The sequence below is a fragment of the Lytechinus variegatus genome, chromosome 3, assembly GCF_018143015.1.
Source record: "Lytechinus variegatus isolate NC3 chromosome 3, Lvar_3.0, whole genome shotgun sequence".
In the NCBI taxonomy this organism is placed as follows: domain Eukaryota; kingdom Metazoa; phylum Echinodermata; class Echinoidea; order Temnopleuroida; family Toxopneustidae; genus Lytechinus; species Lytechinus variegatus.
The window spans coordinates 33,011,615-33,033,632 of record NC_054742.1 but is presented as its reverse complement, the minus strand read 5'-3'; the positions used below and the strand labels follow the sequence as shown (position 1 = coordinate 33,033,632).

Below are 22,018 nucleotides of genomic sequence, written 5' to 3'. Positions count from 1 at the left end.
GAACATTTACATTATGCTCCCCTTACTTCATTCTATATAATCTTACTCATAACTCCATTCTTGAATTTACATGAAATTGGCAATGAAGCAAGTTCAACCTTCAAAACTGCGGTGTTCTTGTAGGATCATGACTAAGTGGAGTTTTCAAAAGGGGGCAAGTGACAGTTTAGACCTCACCTCACCCATATTTGCCTTGGCAAACTCCACTCGAAGGCCACCGCGGTCACTTGACTTCAGCATCAGCCCCTGAAGGTGGGCCAGGGCTTGCATAGCAAACCCTACATTCTATAGGAGGTAAAAGTAATAAAGAGGGGTAAAGGGAATTCCAGTACAAGGAGGGAGAGAGGGGTGAAGCCACCAAGGGGTATAAGAGGAAGGGGGTAGGAGGAGTACGGGAAGGACAGACAGAAGGAAAGTAAAATGATAAATGAGGCAATGAGAATGGAACCATATAAGGGGACAGTGAAAAAAGGGAAAAAGATCAAAATAGTGGGGAGAGAAAGTCACAGAAAATAATAGAGTGGTGGCAAGTGGTAAAAAGAAAGAAAATGTGAGAATCATTATCTACGGATCTGCTACTACTAATTAAATAATATCGAACTATGGGTCTTAATTATGTGTCACTCTGAGCAACATTTACTTAAGTTTTTCTTCCTGCCTTTGACTTAAAAAAATTGAAAACTATCATTTTACAAATATAACAAATGAGCAGTTATAATTATTATGCATAGCTCCAAGAAATCAGAAGTTGTCTCCAAACTAGCTATTTATTGGATAATATCACTGGTATTTCAGATAAATGCACCCATGATCTTTATTCAAGCATGGTGCGAATGTCAGTCAATCAGGTCTAGTTTTTCAAGTTTTAATTTGATGGTCAATCACTGTTACTGCAGAAATATCCAGAAAGAGCTCAAAAACATTGTTATTAAACATTTCTAAACAAACAGACTTGAGTGATCATTTAGAAAATGAACTTAGAACACTTTCTTTGTTCGGACTATATGACTGAAACTAAATGCATATACTAATAAATTGCAAAATATTTTTTCCCTCTATAATGTAAACTGCACTACCATTAACAAGCTAATTTACTCCCTAAATGAGCGCATTCAACAGAACTATTAAAATTCATTACAGAATTATCCACTAAAGTTCTATGTGAAACTTTCTCAAGAGGCAATGGTTATATTTGATAGCCTAGTTAGTTGGTAGAAATTAGTTGGCTATTGATAATTTACCTGGAATTCCACAAAACAGCATGGGGCGCCTCCTTTGTTATGCATGCGTAGTCGGTTAAAACCTGGGAGGCTAGGAACAAGAAAAGAAAACATTCAAAATAGATTGAAATAATCTGATTGATTCTACTCGGTTGGGATGTAATTAAGATTTGCATTCCAATCATTTTAAGAGTTTACATGTCTTACAAGATTAAATTGAAAGGAAATATGAACTGACATGAATTTCTATTAAACAATAAGTAAAGACCAAAACTGAAATTAAAAATATACATAGTTTGGCAGAAAACTTATTTTCCCCTCATTAATTCTTGCCTGTTGTTGTTGTTTTGCAAAAGGACAATTAAGAAATTTATCCATCCATCCTGTGCAAAGTAAGACAGAAACATGATCTATGTTAAAAATATTCAGTTTACTTCACAAAAATGCAATTTCTTTGATGGTTTAGATCATTGCATTAAATGTGGTTCTATGGTGAGAAAATACAAGTGAACTGTGTGCTTTGTGGATAAACTTTTCAAAAAAGATGACAAAATGACAAAAAAACATGGCTTTGACTTGTTAAACTTACCAAGCACACAATAAATTCATTCATTGGTTAGAAATTATGCAGAAACTGCTAAAATGGTTGGGTGCCCATGATTCTAATGATTGTGAAAGATACCTAAGCAAAATCTTTGATCGAATCCAAGGGAGTGAGGTGACTTGTAAAATGACAGAAAAGCAGCAACATTGTATAATCTAACAAATGCTAATGAAGATGGAAGAAAGGGAAAATTCAGATGCAGTTATTAATCAAAATTGCACTAATCATGCCCAATTAAAAAGATTTTGCGGGAATACCAATTTGTACCACCAGTTTCTCATTTTTATTTTTATTTATTTTTTTTTTTGGGGGGGGGGTTCTTTGGGAGAAGGGCATCTATCAATCTGTTTCACACTTAGACAAATCCATTTAATGCCATGAGTGACATTAATTGTTTTATTTAAATAAGGCAGAGTTCTTGAAAATAATTAACCTTTGTTTCTGGTATTAAAATAATTTGTCTCTGGTCATAATGGAGCAGTCTCTTCTTTCGGAGCTGAATCAATAAAGAAATAGGGCACACTGCATAGAGACAAATATCTTCATTACCATGCTTTTGCTCTAATGTACAGTATTTGTATAAAAGCACCTGACTTCAATATCACATGGTTTGCACTTTATTATCATGGATGTAGTAAAAGCAGAGTTTGAAAGAGAAATAGAGAAAAAAAAGTTAGAGGTAAGTGTGACTTTTTTTGTAGATAGAGAACTCACCACCTGAGTGTGTCGCGTAATTCCTGCTCTGATGTATTAGTCCCCAGGTTGGCCAAAAAAAGCGTTGAGCAGGCAGCCCCCGAGTTGGCCATGGCTACCATAGTGGCTGCATTGGCCATACTGATGGGGATGGTTTGTTGGTGGGGGAGGGGGGTGTGTGGCGTGGGGGTATGTGCGACAGCCTGGGGGGTGTGGTGAGGCTGCAATGGTGGTTACATTCAACAAGACAGGAAATCCAAGAGATATGGAAGGGAGGAAACAAAAAAATATAAGAAAGTCAATCAATTTCCCCTATTGAAAGTGTGTGGATTTTTTTTTCTCCAAAAGTGAGGCAAGAATGGTTGAAGTATTTGTAGCATTTCTCAGTTGTTGGCTTTACATGTGGGAATATGTTTAATCAAATGTGTATTTCCTTTCTTTCAAACCAATTCACAGAAAAAATACTATGAAATTGTAATACTCAGCTAATCATAAATCAAGAGTAAACTATGTGAGGGGACACTAACACTGGAAGCATCAAAATTTCAAATAAGTAAATTTTAAAACATAAATCACCCATTACCTTTTTACAGCAGAAAACAAAATCATCTGATTTTGTACATTCAATGAATATGTTAATTACATACATTAAATATCAATTCTCTATATGCTGAGTCTTATAATTTTTGCATGGACTTTTAAATTTGTTTCTCTTAGGTGGAATATTCCTTGAACATGTTCTTAATATTCTTTTAATATAGTTAAAGAAAACTGTTGAAATATTTCCTTTTGACTGTACTTCATCAAATAAATTTTAGATTTTATGATATAAGAAATAATTTGAATAATTCATTGCTAGGGATTGGAATTAGATAATTTTTTTTTATCACATAACGACTACTTAAAAGGAACACTTTACATCCTAGCCTAAAAAATCACCCTTTAATGCATTTGATTTATGTCAAGTCTTAAATGTTAATCATTAAAATTAATTTGATACACGCATTTCCATTGATAAAAAGTCTTGTAAAAGGAACAGTTTGACTGAACAATAACAAATTTGATTCAAACTGTAACATAATATTTTCTTTTGTGGAATTGTTTGCATGTTTAGTTTAGTTTCTCAATCATTCTTTGAATCAAGCAAATTATACCCATCTTTATAAAAAAGTGTGTGATATTTGAAATAGATATTCTAAACAACATGATATCAAGCGAGACCCCCTTATATGACAACTGATATCATCTTCAAATTGTAAAGTATTGTCAGTAGTACCACCATCACTCCACCTACTTTCACTGCGATTACTTGTCGTACTTTATGGTTTGAAAAGGAGTTTTAAACAAAATTAGCTATCGGGCAGAAATTTACAGTTTTACTGCATGACAACTTGTCATCCATCTTTAGATAACACTCCAAATCCAATTACCAAGAGAGTTATGATATTGTTTTTTTTAGATATAGCTGCAACTATAGTGGGTTTGAAAGTAAAGCACTAAATACATTTTTAAGGATTTTTTTTTCATAATCTTAAGTAGATGCTGAAGTACTGTGGATAGGCCAGGAAAATGAAAGAAAAACTACCAATCTGTGAAATAAAAAAAAATCCAAACATTCACAAATCTATCAGCCATTTTCCTTATTTTGTGCCAGAATTGTTGGTTGCAGGTAGTTGCATGTGCTTTTAAATTTTTAAAGCTTTTAATGCAAGAATTGAAAAATTTGAATTTTTTGAAAGTGCATCGAAGGTCAGTGCGCTTGGTTCGTCGTGCACTTTCAAGAATATCACATGCTTTGTCCACACAATCTACGAACGTCAAAATGACATGGTGTGCAAAGTTGGATGCTTTAAATCAACTGGTCTAAACACAGCAAATCAGTGAACCTAGCACATAGAGAGATTTAACTCTCCCAATGCACTAAAGGAATATATATTGGATTTCAACTTACAAATATCAATACACGTAACATTTTCACATACCTTAACTTTCATATCATTCATATTTTCCAATTGAAATATGTGTAGGACATCTTAGATTTTACACAAAGCAGATTTCAATAAGTTACCACCAACAGATTTCTATCTTAAGTACTTTTCATGGTAGTATTATTTCATGGTAGCAGTAAAGCTTTATGTTTCATTGTAAGCAGATCATAATGTTAGATTACACTGTTATGTAGCTGCAAAAAACCCTAAAATAGGTTTTCAAAAATGTCAATAGCTTTTAAAGTCTGTTATACATGGTATAGAATTTGTGACATATCAGATAACACATGGTGAGTGTGAGTTGAATTTGTGTTTACCAACAATGTGCATAATTAATGTTCTTGTGAGGCCTGAAATGTAACTCTAACTTAATTATAGATATATTCCCTCATACATGCTACATTTTGACACTGCCAGAATGCAATATGTTTATGTAACTAACAAAGCTTTAAAAATTCATTTTAAAAAGGAAATTGTCATTCATGTTTAAGTTTGATGTCCATGTCCTTTTCTAAACACTATCTTAAGTACTTTCACAATGGAAAATTACCTTTCCAATAACAAACCATTCCAAATAGTTCAGTACTATATGAAATTAAACCCATAGAAATAACTCATGATAATGCAATACACAACATTTACTAAAGAATGACCAGGTTCAAGACAGTTGTCCCATGCATTTCCAATAAAATCAAATACGGTATTTCAATATATCAGACAAATTTGAAAGATCAAATGCAGATTGGATCAGACAAATTTTAAGTGAAAATGTCTCATTTCCAATTGGTATTCATGATTCACCTACACATGTAAGACAAATATCAGTAAATAATTGAACTGTCTAATTATATTTGTATAAGCCCCAATCAACACAGACTTTGCTTCTGGACAAATACATTTGGGGATCATTATTCAATATAAATAATCTTTTAATATGAGAAATAAAATTCAACACGATAGCTTAACAACCTGGGCCTGGTCAATCTTCATGCTGACTAAAACAGCAATCAACAATTAACATTAGGAATATTCCTAGCCTTATAACGTATTCTTGTCAGGAAAATATAAGAGCTAGCTGGCAGAAAGGAAGATATATTTAGGGTCTGTTAAGTGGAAGCCTTTGATGATTTCTTACCAAGACATAAGCAAGTCTTGCTCCATCTGTAACTGGTAGCTGTGCATGGATGGCTGGTTGGCCTAACACTGGATGGTGCACACCTCCAGTTGAAGGCGTTAAATCTGTGTACGATAACCTACAACATAGAGAAAAACAGAAAATATTACACAAATAAAAAAAAAGTTAGATAACAGAAGTTTCAAAGAAAGCATATCACATAAACACAATGATGTGGAATGTCTTACTCAAAGCTTTAACTCTGAACTTTTAAAGGTTAGCAAATGGGTTGAAGTGAATAAATTACAACTTAACTATGAAAAGACCCATGTAATGCTGTGCAATGCTCCGAAAAATAGTGCAAAAGAAGTAAATATATATATAGTAATGGCAATTTAATTCAACATGTAAATACTACACAATTTTTAGGAATTAGAATAGACAAGATTTGAAATGAAAGACACATGTTTATGAGGTTTTAAGGAAAGTTTCCAAAACAGTAGGAATAATGAGTAATCTTAAAGACATTTTACCACAAAATATTTTTCTCACATTGTATAATTCATTGATTTTACCTTACATATCTTATTGCAATATTGTTTGGGGATTCTTCAAGTAACATTTACTGAACCGCATCTTTCTTCTCCAAAAGAGAGCAGTTCATATAATATGCCATAAACCCTTTCTAAGTCATAGCAGATCTCTTTTCTTGAAATTAATTATACTACCAATTTATTTACATGATTTTTAATTATCTATTTTTATATATTCCTATTATAACAACCTTTTGCCTAATAATTTTGACATTTTCCAAACCAGTAGAGATATACATACATATAATACTAGAAACTCAGCTGATACTCTTGCAATATATGGCCATTATTCTTTCTAAAACAACATAATTTTATGTAGGGGTCCCAGTATTTGGAATCAGATCCCTCAAAATATCAAGCAGTGCAAAACCCTTCAAAGCTTTAAAAGTCATTTAAAACTACATTTCATGCAGAAAGTCTAATACTAATAGTAATACTGATATAGATACAACTGTATTATGCTTGTTGTTCTGTATTTCCTTAAAGCATTTGTTTTATAATTGTGTTGTTTTGTGTTAATTTCAGGATCATTAACTTATAAGTTCCTTGTAACTTTTCAGTGATCCTTCCACTATTTTTTAAATATACTCACTTTTGTTATAATGTAATTTATGTTTTTATGAAGATTGTGATAAATAAAGTTTCAATCAACACCTTGTGTGTATCATGCCTGTCAAAGATACCCTGTGTATAATCATCTCCAGTTAATGATATCTTAATGCAGTAATTGCAGCAACTGAAAATGAAATGTTTAAATAATTGTAGGAACCTACAAAATATATTTATTACTCAGTGTCAACTGGGTGTCTGGATTTTTTTATGTGATATTTTTCACTTACTTAAGAAAATTGTTATAATTAATAAACACTCCCTAATTAACCTTCATCAATTAACTTGCATTCAAAAATATGTTAGAACATGTCAAATCCAAGTGATGGTATGTTCTTAAATGTTTCCCTAAAGAATTTGTTTGTAGAAGCATAATAGCTCTATGGTAGAAGTGTGTGTTCATGACAGGTTACTTTCAAAGTGCATTTGCTATAACATGGATCTTATTTGATTATACCTCACAGAATTTCAACCTGTCCATCATAATTATTTCATTCAATATGGCTAATTGCTGTTCGAACCATCAGAATCAGCAATCATACTTTACATTTCAAAAAAACACACTCAGTTGTAAATCTTGTGGTAGAGAGAGAGAGAGGAATGTGCAGTATTTTTATTTTTTGGTCATGTTGATTTGAACCTTAGTGCATATAAACAAATTTAACTAAACTCTTCCCTTGATGGTCATTTTGGAAGAAACATTTAGAGTGGTTGAGTGCCTCTCAGTGTCTCTTTCTCATTATCACTCTTCATTGCCATGCATTGAATACTTTTACAACAGCGCATCCCTCAAGCTGGCAAAGATTGCATTACTGCTTCCATAAACAAGTTTGAATATGTGGGGCTCGACTAATCGCCTGACAGCAATCATGGTCAGAAAATCTGTTCACTTTGACACTAATGCGGGTGCTTGCTCTCACTTTCAATTTGTACGACTAGGAGTCATGCTGTAAATGTGTAAGAGAGGAATTAAGGTACGTGGACTTAAAAAGTGGCAAGACATGGAAAAAAAAATACAATAAATGGAAGATGTATGCGGTTGGGAAGAATTTGGAAAAACCAAGAAGGGAAAAATGGAATCATAGAGTGAGAGCATGAGAAGATGAAGTTGTGGGAGAGTTTGAGAGAAAAAGATTTTAAAATGGGAATTAAGGCATCAATTCTATACATGGTAGTCAGGATGCTTGAATATCTAAACAAAAGTCAAGTCAATCAATCAACATATGCTGATATTCCTAGCTTCACTGGTCCCCATTGCTTCGTATTTGTAAAAATTAGAAGGGAAAGATATTGGAGAATTCCAGCTTTAAGGTGTTTCTTAAAGCAGCTCAGAATTTCGTTAGTGATCTAACCAAAAACAAACTCATAAACCCATAAAAAGATGAGGTAATAAAGGCAGAGCAGAGTAAAGAAGAGAGGAAAGAGGAAATGGAAGTTGGTGAGAGAGTTTTGTCATGAGGATTGGCTACTCTGTTTTAATCTTTGTTATTTCTACAATCTGATAATCATCCCTTTTGATAGAAGTCCTCTTTTTTTGGGGGGGGGAGGTATCACTCGAATATGTGCCACCTTGCACTGCAGGAATGGATGTGAGGCACAGCAATCTTGCAATCCAGTGACCCACATGAAACCCAGGCTTTGCATTATCATATTTTGGTGAGGTATCTATCCTCATTAGCAGGTCCATCGGAGAGAACCTTCGGTTTGCTTCATGCTTCCCTAGCAATCAGGTCTAAACAGGCACCATGATCAACAAAGTTCGAATCCAAAATAGTAAAAAAATATGTAATTCATGTATCCATTTTGATATATAAGTCAGTAAAAGTAATGCTTTAGTCATTTTTAGACACTATTCCAAACATAGGAAGCATATGAGCAATTTTACAGACATTTACTTGGCAAATTGTACATTCATCAATGTTTGGTTCCCAACTCTCTGCTCTAGCATCTACGCTCTATGCTGATTTATGAGACTGTTTAATTGCCCAATGTACCGCAGCATGGCATTCACATTTATTCCAAATTCAAGAGACAAGAGCATCGACTGGGGGACACTACCCTGGCTGACATTTCAATTCTGACTGCCAAAACGGAAAGGGTGCGCATGAGAGAACAAACACACAAATGCAAGATGCTACAAAGTGAGTGTAATGGTTTCCTTTCAGCAGTCAGCTTCATTGAGCTTGATGCGTGCAAGAAGACAAGGAGGAGAGAGAAATTCCTCTAATTCAGGGCTTTTTTTTCTTGGCAGCCAGTCAAAACCACTGTCTCGTTTAAAATTGAGCTCTACATGCAGTAGAAGTAAATATACAAATCAATTTACACTTTCAAGTTCAACTACTGCAGGAACTGAAATCAGAATGTTATCCAACTTTATTGAGTGCATTGACATTTAACAGCTAATCTCTGGATCAAAACAGCCAAAAAGAAAGTATTTTCTTGAATACATTAGGGTGCGATAAAGAATCCTGGTTCATTAAAATAGAAAACGATGAAAGGAAATGAAAGATTTTGATGAATAAAATAAAGACAGTGGAATAATTAAGGCTTGGTAATTCCAGGAGGGGAACATAATCTATCTTTTGGAAGCTATCAGAAAAAAACATGTTTTTTTTTATATTGTATTTCTAATGCATGTTAATCCACAACTAAGAATAAACTATTTTGGGATATCGTTTTTACATATGAAATAATATGTATGATCATATGTCTCTAAAGTAATGAAGGTGTGCATTGCATTTTGTAATTTAAAGTAGTTTAAATGAACTGGGTAGTGACAGTTTTATCAAAGACATACTGTCAATTCAGAGCAAGAAGGGTCTTAACTCAATCATCTCTTACACATAGTTCTGTATCTGTAAGATTTTATAGTTTGGTTAGATAATGCAGTCTTGCTTCTATAGTGATGGCTTGTAAACTTTCTGAACCCGAATGTGCTTGGGTTTTCTTGTGATGTAGTCCAATAAGTAAATGATCTATGGTCTGTGGAATCATCTAACAATTTTGACACATTGCTACAAGGCCTACATATTTATTATCATTATCTCTTTCCTTCAGACATTGATTTCTTTTTGTTTTCAGGCATAGGGCATAGGTACATATTACAAATCATTGGGATATTCTCTAGGTAGGGAATTCCTATGGACTCATTTATGTCAAGATCATTGCATGATCTACAGTCTGTGGTATTCTATAATAAACATGAATGCATGGATTGCTGAGAATCAAAAGGTGACTGTTCCGGGGAGACAGGGGGAGGGGGCATCCACATGGTCTGCTGCTCTTTCACACCCAGAAGAACCAGTGAAAAGGGTTCTGCTTAAGGCACTAGAATGTTATTTGTAAATTATCAAGTGTTTTGGTGAGCATCTTTACCTGTTCACAACATTAGTGGATGCACCATTCCGAGTGGCTTTTCTTATGTCTTATACCATAAGGATTGCGAATTTGGTTAACTTGATTGTGGTAGCAGGCTGTGTGAAGAATTAACCCCCTCCCATTTTGGTCACTAGAAACCCAATGTCTTTTAAACAAAACTAATGCCCTTCTGCTTCTATGTAGATGGCATATGGCAGTATATCACATTTTACAATAATTCATGACCACGAGACCTTTTCTCTTGGAAATTATTACAAGATCTATAACCTATGGAATCTAAAAAATAAACACCAATGTCCATGTTAAGAGCATGAGGGCCATCAGGCCCTGTACTGGCTGTATGGTATCTAGTCTACAAATAGTTACAGAGTGTTGCTTGAGTAAACCAAAATATTCATGGTGGGGAAAAGTGTTGCTAAGACACAGGTTACGTATGTCTACATGCTAGTCTACACAAGACTAGGTGTTAAACCGTCTGCTAATAAGAAGATAAATAATTGAATGTGACTTACGGATGATGTGCCCATGTTTCAGGTGCACCAGGTAGAAAAACTGTTCCCAGATCATCTATGGAGTGAAAAAAAAAACATTGATCATCACAATCACTATTTGACTCGTCATTTGCCAGTTTTATAATTTGCATTATTCAATAATGAGAAAAGAGATAATCAAGTTCTCTTCAACAACAGGAAACTGTGGTGAAATTATAATTGAAGAGATTGTTCTAACCATCATCACTATCACTAACACTTTAAATATCATTATTCTCATTCTCATCAGAAGCAGAGGAAAATCAGTAGCAGTAGCAATAGCAGTACCGGTGCAGTAGAAGTAGATGCCGTTGTAGAAATAGTATAATAAAGTAGTAGCAGTAATAGTAGTAGTAGCAGTAATAGTAGTAGTAGCAGTGGTAGTGTAGTAGTAGTAGCAGGAGCAGCAGTAGTAGTAGCACCATCAGCAGCATTATTAGTATTAGCAATGGCACCAGCAGCCATAAAGGAGGAGTAGGGATAGCCAAAACAGAATAAATTCTAAAAGTATAAATGGTAATAGTGCTCATTAGCACCAGCAGTATAGTGCTATTATGAATGATATTACTTACAAGGATCCCTGGGGGTAATAGGTGGTCCTACCACTGGGTTTATGGCAGGTAAAGGCGATGTCTGTTTAGGTTTGGTCACTTTGGTGTTAGATTTGGCAAATTCCAGCCGTATCGTCTGTGGCAGCTCTGGATCAAACCGCACTCCCTGGTATTCATACAACAACAAGTTTTGGGTTTAATAGGAAACACTAATTATTACATTACAAAGTGGTGAAGAAATATTACTTCTTCGTTATGAGGTTTAAAAATGTTGATTTCTTTTTCTCCCACATTAGATATGGGCATCGTAGTTATATATTATGCATGGCAATTCTTAACAATCCACTGTCATCCATATTATAATTTATGTATCCCTCAAACTATGCAAAACATTTAGAAAGGATGTTTACTTTACTTCACATTAACCAACTTCCCTCTCTTTAATTGTGTAATCAATACAATTGGTTACATAACTTTTCACCAAGTTCACCATTTCAACCAAGTAATCAATGTGGTTGTCATCCTTAAAGGATAATCAACCATTTTCAAAAGAAATCATCCCTCAGCTTCCACATATTTAATGGATTATCAAGTAAGCCACAAAACAATTCCCTACTGCCCATGTATATAAAAAGTATATGAACTAATCAGTTTATTAGTATTATATCATGTAAAGTCTAAAATGAAGCACAAAAATACTTTTGTTTTCATTTAAAAAGATAATAAAAATGAAGCACGTAGGCAATTAATAATGATATCCGGGTTGAATCCTGGTTTGTTTATAACCACTTCATAATTACTTTCGAGTCAGGAGGAGCGAAGATGGGCAGGGGCAGACTTATGTCTGGTAAAATATACAACTAAACCTCTTATAGAGAAAGACTTACATTAGCCAATTTTTCTTTCGAAGTAGAATTCAGAAAAGTCAAACTACACAATTCAACCAATAACTAAAAAGCCTATGGTACACATGTCAAATTTACACAAGTCAGATTCGCATGTCAAAAGCCCTAAATATATATCTGTGTAAATAAAGACTCGACTTACATAAACTATTTTCTCCTCATAAAATAACTCTCATACTTGTGCAAGGTTAAGACAAATGCAAAGTGGGAGAATAAATATATATAACCTAAAAATGTAACACAAACTAGAGCAACCATTCAAGGGAATGCAAGAAAATAAGGATATCAATTAATCCTTGAAATATGAAGAAAGTATCTTAGTCAATAACACTAAACAGCAAAAAAAAAACTTGATTTTGTAGTCATTGAATGTCTGATAGTTAGCAAGGTTTCTCTGTATCCATACTCTTTCTTTAATAGCAGGATGTCTTTAAAAAAAGTATAAAGCTCTCAAGAGTTCAGATTTTTGAAAATCTCCATTATCCCAGCTCACTCCTGTATCCAATTTCAACTGGGAAGCTACAGAGCCATTCTGCAAACAAATATGAAACATCCCCAGGCATGGTAGGTAATATCAACCTTACCTAGCAGAATGGAGCTATAGAAATTATGAAGGCTATCACATAAGGTCTCCCTTCCCTTTTACTCTGAGCAAGGAACTCAGCCTGTTGGAGGGCTCCTCTTTCAGATTAATATGTGGGGACGTCATGCAACAGCCTTTTATTAAAAATGGTTGCCTATAGGGGGCGACAATTACTCACCTGGAGTGCCTGTTTCGCCGCTTCTGCACCTGCACGCGATTCAAATGTGACGAAGCCCACAGGCTGGTGGAGGAAAATAAATGGAGAGAAAGGGGTATAATGATAAATAAAAATGACTGTGAAAAATTGCAAGGGAGGGAGTGGAAGTGGAGATTGATTGCAATGGAATTACGCAGAAATATATTATAGATGAGAAAGAGAGGAACAAAGAGGTTCACAAGTATCCATGAATGCATGTAGGTTAGAAGTCAGAAGAGTTAGTAGCAAGAAAGAGGGGGAAAACATGTCAGAAAGAAAAAATATATACAGTTGTTCAATCAACTAGAAATAATAGCGAAAATTTGAAAAGTAGAATAAGAACAAAAATAATCATCCATGAACAAAGGACAATGTGTTGGGTATGATCGAGAGGTGAAAAGAGGGTAAAAACAAATATTTGACAGCATTTGTAGAAACTGTGATTGAAATGATAGGAGATGAAGGAAATGAGAGAGAGGGGTAGAGGGAGAGATTAAAAACAGTGAAAAGACTGGCGATAGCTCCAAACTTGTCATTATTTTCAATCTCAGTTAGATGTGAAGCTACTGATTAAATAAATATACCTCTAGGTTTTGGATGAAAATTTAGAAACTTGGTTGAAGAAAAGAAAAGAAAAATAAGAAGAAGTGGAAGGAGGAGGGGAGAAGGAGGAGATGATGATGAAGAAGAAGTTTCATAGATTAAATTTTTCCAAATTGTAAATTCAGATTATTATTTGATTATTTCCAACAGAAAAAAACCCACAAAAAATAGCAATTAGAGCAATAGAGAGGGGGGGGGCACAAATACAAGATAGGTGGAAATTGAATTATATAGAAGGGGTGTCAATAATACGCATATATTTTCAACCAGTATATTTTTTTTCTACAATTTTCCCCTCATTATAACTTGTATAGAATAATGAAGAAAAAAAATATGAACCAGCTTTGTACATTGCAATCTCTAGATACATATATACATATTTTTCAAAATTTTATTCTTATTTAATTCTTAGAAAAAGGAAAAGTAGGAAAAGTGTGCATTGCCTTACAAGGCTAGAAAACAGCTATAACTTTGTATATACGCTCACTGTGAATGTTTGTCCAACATGACATAAAAATGTTAATAGGTATATGACAGTTGCTAAAGGCAAACACATTACTGAAATAGAAAATATGTCAATTAACCATATACCCATGGGGATATGAGAGGATGGGGAGATGCGCAACAAAACATTTACAAACAGCATGAAATGAGTTTCATTTAAGAATAAACTATTTTTTATGAGACATCTCTGGTGTGAGTCAGCATATTAAAAAATTACATTATGCAATATTTTGCTGTAATATCAATTTCTTAGTATTGGAAACATCTTTATATCTGAAATCTCACACTCCCTAAAAATAACTCCCAGTGGATGACAAGATGTATTTGACAATCATATGAAATTCAATTTCAAAATAACCATGCTAACATTTTCATTAGTTTATTGGAAAGAAATTATTGAACTACACAATGAGAACAGTCAACAACGGTGCTGATTCAGCTAAATTTTCATTGCCAATTAACAAAACTAAATTTGGCTATTTATATAGATACATCACCACACTGCTTATAATTGGACCAGGTTGTCTCAGTACAAAGCACATTCAGGAAGTACAGAATTAGTTACAAGTTAACCATACAGTGCTTTTTCTGTGTTTACTGTAAACAAGTTGCATATTTTATATGTACATTGTTGTAACAGGGTTTTTTTTTAAATCAGATTCCGATGATCTTTTAAATGCTTATACGTTAAAGGTATGAATTATTTGATTTGACGCTTTTAAAGTTAAATAAAAACTTGTTTATATTTTTTACCTCGATACATGTAGCCAAATTCAAAACAATATCAACCAGAAATTATTTTATTGGTCATATTTCCAATATCAATGACCATAACTTTCAAAAGGTGACTGACCAACCCACATCTGAAGAAGTCAATCCCTTCTCAGTGCCTAGATGAGTGATGTAGGATGGTAGTCAAGGGAATGAGACTTGATCACTAGTCTCATCACTCACCCATCCAGTGCTCCAAGCATACAAAGATAGACACTTCTCCAGTTGTACTTTCACTGTATGTTTGCTCGACTCACATTTCATTTTCTCATTAGTCTGAAAGCAAAATATTTCTAACAGCACCCCATATGGCAAGTGAAATGACCTTCACTTGACCTTTTCAATACAAAAATAAATCCTCATCATGTTCACAAACATAAATTAATTGGACTTTTTCTTTAATTGTATTTTACTTGTGATAAGTACATTCCATTTCAAATACCATGCTGTGGAACAGACTGGACATGCTTGCAGCAAATAAGGTTTTAATTTCATGTTTGATATGTTGCTTTTTTCTTCCTTTAATGATTCTATTTTTTGCTGCTCCAGCATACTTAAATTACTGAGAACACTGATGTAAGGCAATACTCACATCTTCTAAGTAAGTTTTAATACGAGACCAAATCTCAATGCCACTTATATTGTCCCGAGATGTTTTTAACTTCTCATGCACCAATATATGTTAAATGCCTTTTAGTGTGATTTATTGAATTTTTTTTTTATATATCTGAAAATTACATAAAAGCTCTGAATGATTAAGATTGTATCTGCTGTACTAAAAGCAAATAGCAAGGAAAGCGCTTTTACAAACCCTGACCATGGACGTCCCTCAAGACAAGAAGAGCTTTGATAAACACACTGTCCCAGTCTGCGAAGAATCCGAGGCACGTCGGCTAATAATTGTGTCACTCACATTACGACTACTTACTACCCCCTGTTGGTATGTTCGGTATCCCATCAGTCCCGGTGAAGGGGCTAAAGTACAGATGCACCTTCTTCACAGCAACATGTTTTCCTATACAGCCCTTTAACATCTAGTCCATTTGGGATTTTATGGATGGTCAGGATAATCTCTTCTAAATAGGGTGCATGTGTTTTTCATAGGAAAGAATCTGTGCCCTGACAGAGTATGCATGAGCCGAGAGTGATGTCATATGGTGGAAGCGTGGTATAAGGGCGCTAATGATGTGCAAATATGATGTGGCAGTATGAAACACATTTTGGCCTATCAACACTTATTAGGAAAATTCAATTCAGAGAGGCATCCATCTCTGAATAAACATTTCAATAACAACTTAATAGGGCACAAGTAAGTGTTTGGGGAAGGTATTTGATTTGATAGTTTTGTTTTTGGGGTTTTTTTATCCTAGAATACATAATGTATAGACAAATGTTATAGACAAATAAATAATAATAAATAATAATGTTTTATTTACCCAGGGTAGCCACTTCAGTTAAACAATTAAAAAGTATCAAACATTTAATGCAAACATGCCCCAATATATTGCAAATAAGGCACTAAAACAAAAGTCTGAGCTTCTTCTATCCAGGAATCTTTCAAGCATATTTCACTGCTTATCCTCATATTAAATCATAAAAAAGAGACATCACAGGTGATGGGAAAGCCACATAATAGTTTTCTAGCAAAATTCCTGCAAAGGCCTTTGGTGAATGTAGCCCATTGGTTTGAGTACAATGAAAGGCAAAGAATAGCAATGAAATGATGCCTAAGAAAATCATGCAGGAAAGACACTGCTCCAACTTCTGACATCAAATTACCAAATGTAGGAAACATGGTCAACTGACCCTGGCCCAAAATTCTTGTTTTTAATGTACAAGAGAACAAACTTTTTTTAAGTTGTGGAAAAGACCAAGAAGGTTATTGTGGGTAGTTTTGCAGAGTGATTAAGAACATGAGTAAAATAAAAGTAACCTACAAACAGATGTTCTAACATATATTTTTCCCCTTATTTTCTATGATAAAACTTCCAATATAAGAAGGGGTAATGTGTCTTACCGATTGATTCTTTCCAGGTTTACTGGTTACTTTCAATAATGAACCTTCATAACCCTGCAATGGAAACAAAAAAGAAATAAAGTATTATTAATTCAAGTACAAAGGTAATATAATTTGTTTTAATGATATACATGGCTAAATACCACAGAAAATTGACAATCTGCCATATTTGTACATGAAAGTTTGCTTTTTTTAATGGGAATTACTGAAAACTGTCTATTCACATAAAATCAGGAAACAGAACCTAACAAAACCTAGTACAATTTACTATCTTTGATATTGTCTTGGGAAAATATACCTATTAAGTTGAAAAATATGAAAATAGATAAAGCAATTATTCATCTATAATGCTTTTACCATGATATGAGGCTTTTTTTTCAAGAACACTCAGACATAGCAAATTGATTTTACTTGTATTAAAATAAACCACTTGATTATTTCACAAGGGTTTCTAATCATCATCATTATCAGGTAATATCTTTTGAAGATGCAACAGGATGTAACTTCAAAATAATTGTAAAGAGTCATTCATATTTCTGGATACAAATGATAAAGAAGTTTGGCAAAAGATACTGAAAAGTGTGTCTATAGCCTGAGCTCTCTATCAACTTATTCTATCATTATGGTTTAATTGATAAATAATGTATATGATAAATTCTATTTACCATAACAGCAACTGATTAAAATATTTTTCAGGTATTCCTTTAAATATCTTGTACAGAATGTTTGATATTCAAGACACAAGGCTTGCCACTGCCCTGCTTTAAAAGGGAATACATGTACTAGTATTAAGAGTTATTTTTTTGTGATATTTTCCTCATTTAAAAGCACAATCGATGGTAAAGCTTTTAACTTCTTCCTGATATTTGGTAACAGGTCAATCGTAAATTTACAAATAATGCACTAGGAGGTATTATTTTGGTTTGAAATATCATATCATCCTTTTACCCTTGTCAAAGTTCAGGTCGAGCTCAAAACAGGTTATCGACATTGTAAACCAAACCTAACATTGGATACCTACACCACCAATCGTCATACAAAGACACAAAACTGTCAACAGATAAGAGATGATTGCAAGCTTCCATATCACAATCATCGCAAGGATTACTTCATATCATCCTGTCAATACTAGTCTCGTGTTCAAGGGACTATGAACTAGCTCAACTGACTTTAGCCACAATGGCGCAACGGAGGTATACTTGAGAACTGAACATTTTGGTGGATAAATCAAAGGGTTCTCATTTAGGAAGTTTTTGGAAGGCCCTAATGTTTTCATTTACAAGGAAGTAGGGATGAGTCTAGTCCATGGGTTCAAGTCAAGAGGCCAATCAAAAAGATTTCCCCATTAATTTTGTACATGTGACTCGACCCGAGACACAGGCCAAGGCCCACAAAACGTGGCCTTGATGCTTTATATTTGTTTAAATTACCTTGAATACTAGTTTGTAGAAAAAAACTGAAAAATTAATACTTTATCGCAGACTCATATACTGAAAGCATTGACTGTTTAGAGAAAAAAAAATGTAAATGCTACTGCATCCTTTCCCTGTCTGTCTAAATCAGTTAGAGGTACTAATCTCTGCTCACATGTATGTATTCTCCCAAATGTTTATGTGCTGGGACCAGATGCATGTTGTTAACCCTCATCACAACCAAGCAGCATGCTATCATACATAAGAGTGTGATTGGCATAACATTACACCATCATTTGCTATAGAGAAGGTGTGAATGCACTGGAGATTTGTGCTGTTCCATCTTGTCAACAACAAACTACATTAAACAATACAAACTTCTACAATATGATCCACAATTTTCTATGATATCAAAATACACAAAAATTTAGCAGGAATTTGATTTTCAAAATTACTTTTGAAATTATATCAACAGCAAATGTAATACCTTATTAAATCATGGATAGGTCCATGATTAAATTAAGTATAGCAGAATTTTCTATCAAATGATTTTTTTTATTTGAATAAACCCTTTTTAATGTGATGCAGTGAAGAAATAGACTGAAACAAAGAATCTATTTTGGTGCATCGATCTCTTCCTCCCCCTGCCCCATTCTTCCGGTTTTTAAAACTACTGATGACCCAAAACGACTCCCTAGTTTTGCTCATTTCCTGAAGTTGAAGAGAAAACGCTGTTGGGGAGGAATCCGATCTACCTCGTATCTCAAACCTAAAACCCTTCCCAGGGGTCTTTGCCATTTTATCTATGGAGTTCTTGCCAATGACTGATGAATGTGTACCAATAACAAAGAAAAGAAAATCTCACAACGATGAGGAATGCTTTGAAACACTATACCATGTTGTGTCTCCAGCAAAGTTAAAAATCAAAATGACTTTTAAATAAACAACTCCGCCTTGTAAGTTGTACTTGAGGTTGAGTATTCAGTCAACACATAGACACTTCATCTAAGAACTCTATGAAAATTTTAACACTAAAAAGCTCAAAAATACAACATTTGAATTTAACATTCTACTATCAACTATCAATATATTTAATGAAATGTAAGTGAGCTCTATCATCATGAGGAGTAAATAAATGCATTTTGTAAAAGAAATGCAGACTCATGTTTTCAGTAGATTAATCCACTCTTTATTTTTCAATCATTGGAATATTTTTACTTGGGGCACCATCAAATGGGAGGTTTTAATGAAATTGACTTTTACTCTTTCTTTCACTATGACACTGAAGGTATTAGTGAAGAAATGATGCTTAAGGAGTCTTGTTTTCTTCAACTTGGTTGATTGCATCAACCCCAGATCTCCCAAGACACATTGTTACCATGGTTACAAGTGAATTACTTGCAATCTAGTAGCTTTACCCTTGCAGTGTTGGAAATGTTCAATCAATCACAAAAGTGTTTGCATAATCATCACTCTCTTGCATGAGTTGTTTGTGGCAAGAACGGTCAAAATACTTTTCTATTCCCCTCTAACTCATATCTATTTTAGTTTTCTCTACACTATGCCTTCTACAAATATTGGTAGAGTTGTCTGCACTTTTTCAAAGTCATTACAGATTAATTTTGAAATAAAATATTTATAGGAAAAAAGAATGAAACCTGTCTTTTTATGGCATTTCCATTGTGACGTACTATCAATGATTGGTTTCATGTACAATTAGATTTAGGAGTGTTTCATAATATAAAACTTAAAGAAGTGGAAAAATTTACATTTATGAGTTTCATAATATAAAAATTATAGAGATGGAAAAACAAGAAAATTTCTTTCAAAGTGTTATAATGTGTAAAGATAGAGTTATTAAAGTATGAGTTCTTTCATATTATAAAGAGCATAAAATTTATAAGAAATACATTAATGATGCTCCATCTTAAATCATTGGTTTCATTTGATATTCACCTCTAAGGTTCTTCAAGCTTCTGAATATAGATTGTTGTTCCCTTTCAATATCTCTCTCTTGACTCACCATTTTCTAATACACTTTATGTTTTTATTTTTCTTCATTTATGCTTTAGTTCCATATCTATTCTTCTCTTTCTTTTGTCATAATGGCAACAATACAACGTTCTCGATTGATCTGGCGAATGGACGAGGGAGCTATAGAGAAGAGATGCGGTCCAGTTGCACGGGATCCACATCAAAATAGAGTGTTTTCTCCCTCTTTTATCTCCTAATGCATCTTGGCCATTAGGGATGCCAGCAAAGAACTGCCTTCTTCTAATCTGGATAAAAGTATCAACACTTTGGTCTTTCATGCATCACACTCAAGCAAAATTGTAGGTTCTCATCGCATTGGAGCAACACGCATCCATATAGGATTGTCAGGAATGCGCTGCAAAGCTTAGTGGCATGCAAAGCTTTAGGTGCATTCAAAGCCCATATCTATCATTGTAGAACCGTTTCAGCACATTACATCACTGGTTGTTCTCAGATGAGACAGGGGCCCCATGTTTGCACAAGTAAAAATTCAGTCAGCAAATAGATTAAACCTAGATTTGAATTACTTCCTTACCTCGCGAGCTGCATACATATGCTTCCAAATGTCTGAGAAATTTTCCAGAGTGACGAGAAAAGGAGGGAACATTCCAAAAAGCGCCCCTATTCTGTATTCGGTAGTGTCTTAATGAGGAAATGACATAACTTGCTTATAAAGGATTGGTTTCTGATTTATGCAGTTACCACAGGTGTTAAAATATGTAGGCCTACTGCTTGCTTTATACATATTTTGGGGGATTTTAAATGTAATATCAGAATTAAAAGTATTTGTGGTAATAAAATTTGCAGAAGTACAGTTGTAGTAGTAGAAATAGTAGTAGTAGTAGTAGTAGTAGTAGTAGTAGTAGTAGTAGTAGTAGTAGTAGTAGTAGTAGTAGTAGTAGTAGTAGTAGTAGTAGTAGTAGTAGTAGTAGTAGTAGTAGTAGTAGTAGTAGAATTAAGAGCAGTAGTAGTAGAGTGGTGGTGCTAGTAACAATGTTGTATGTCATATAAATCTTATAGTCAAGCAACATGATAAATAGCATGTTTTTTAATCACTTGCAAAATATCTGATCAAATATTGTTGCTACATACCAGGAAACTGTATTTTAAACAAATATGTTTACAGTCAACCTGTCCCAGCAGCCACCAGTCTATAATCAAAACTTTAATGGATACCAAAATTGTCTCCCATTTACAAGGAATATATGTTGTAAAAGAACCTGTCTATTAGGGCCACCTGTCTAAAGTTGCTGCTTTCCCTCTTTCAATTTGGTAGCCTTAAAAGATGCATGAAGTGCATGGTCATATATTTAATGTTTTTTTTCATACCTCTCTACATGAAATCTAAGGAAGATATTAATTCCTTAGCTTGTAAGTGAAAAATGTAATGTAACATATTGTTTTTCTTATGAAATAAGGGTGGTTCCTTTCAAGACAAGGTATATGTCAAATAAATATGTCAAATAAACAACATAAATAACATAGAGGAAAAAATGGTTCAGCCCCCCCCCCCTCCCAAATATATATGGTGTCCAATCTGGATAACAAGTCGATTAGAATTGAACATATATGCAGTAAGCTTTAGAATGAATTAGAGCATATATAATTACCTGATAGGCTCGAAACAAGAGGTAGAGTTCCCTAGGCTTGGCATCCATAGGTAGGCCGCTAACAAATAGGGTTCGCACCTGCAACATAAAATAAAAAAGTCAA

At 33.9% G+C, this 22,018-nt stretch overlaps 1 protein-coding gene across 2 annotated transcripts in view; it reads right to left on the bottom strand.

Annotated features, from left to right (window-relative positions):
• Window positions 1-22,018, bottom strand: part of LOC121410811 (U1 small nuclear ribonucleoprotein A-like) — a 27,540-nt gene extending 5,522 nt beyond the window's left edge. Inside the window, exons 1-9 of one of the 2 annotated variants that reach the window (XM_041603123.1) lie at window positions 21,916-22,018; window positions 16,860-16,913; window positions 12,947-13,009; window positions 11,302-11,446; window positions 10,712-10,766; window positions 5,641-5,758; window positions 2,539-2,738; window positions 1,242-1,311; window positions 178-285 (exon numbers count right to left, since the gene is read on the bottom strand). In XM_041603123.1, the coding sequence (XP_041459057.1) occupies window positions 178-285; window positions 1,242-1,311; window positions 2,539-2,738; window positions 5,641-5,758; window positions 10,712-10,766; window positions 11,302-11,446; window positions 12,947-13,009; window positions 16,860-16,913; window positions 21,916-22,002 (900 nt within the window). In that variant the 5' untranslated portion in view covers window positions 22,003-22,018. The remainder of the gene's footprint in view (window positions 1-177; window positions 286-1,241; window positions 1,312-2,538; window positions 2,739-5,640; window positions 5,759-10,711; window positions 10,767-11,301; window positions 11,447-12,946; window positions 13,010-16,859; window positions 16,914-21,915) is intronic. The other variant, XM_041603122.1, reaches the window with a different exon arrangement.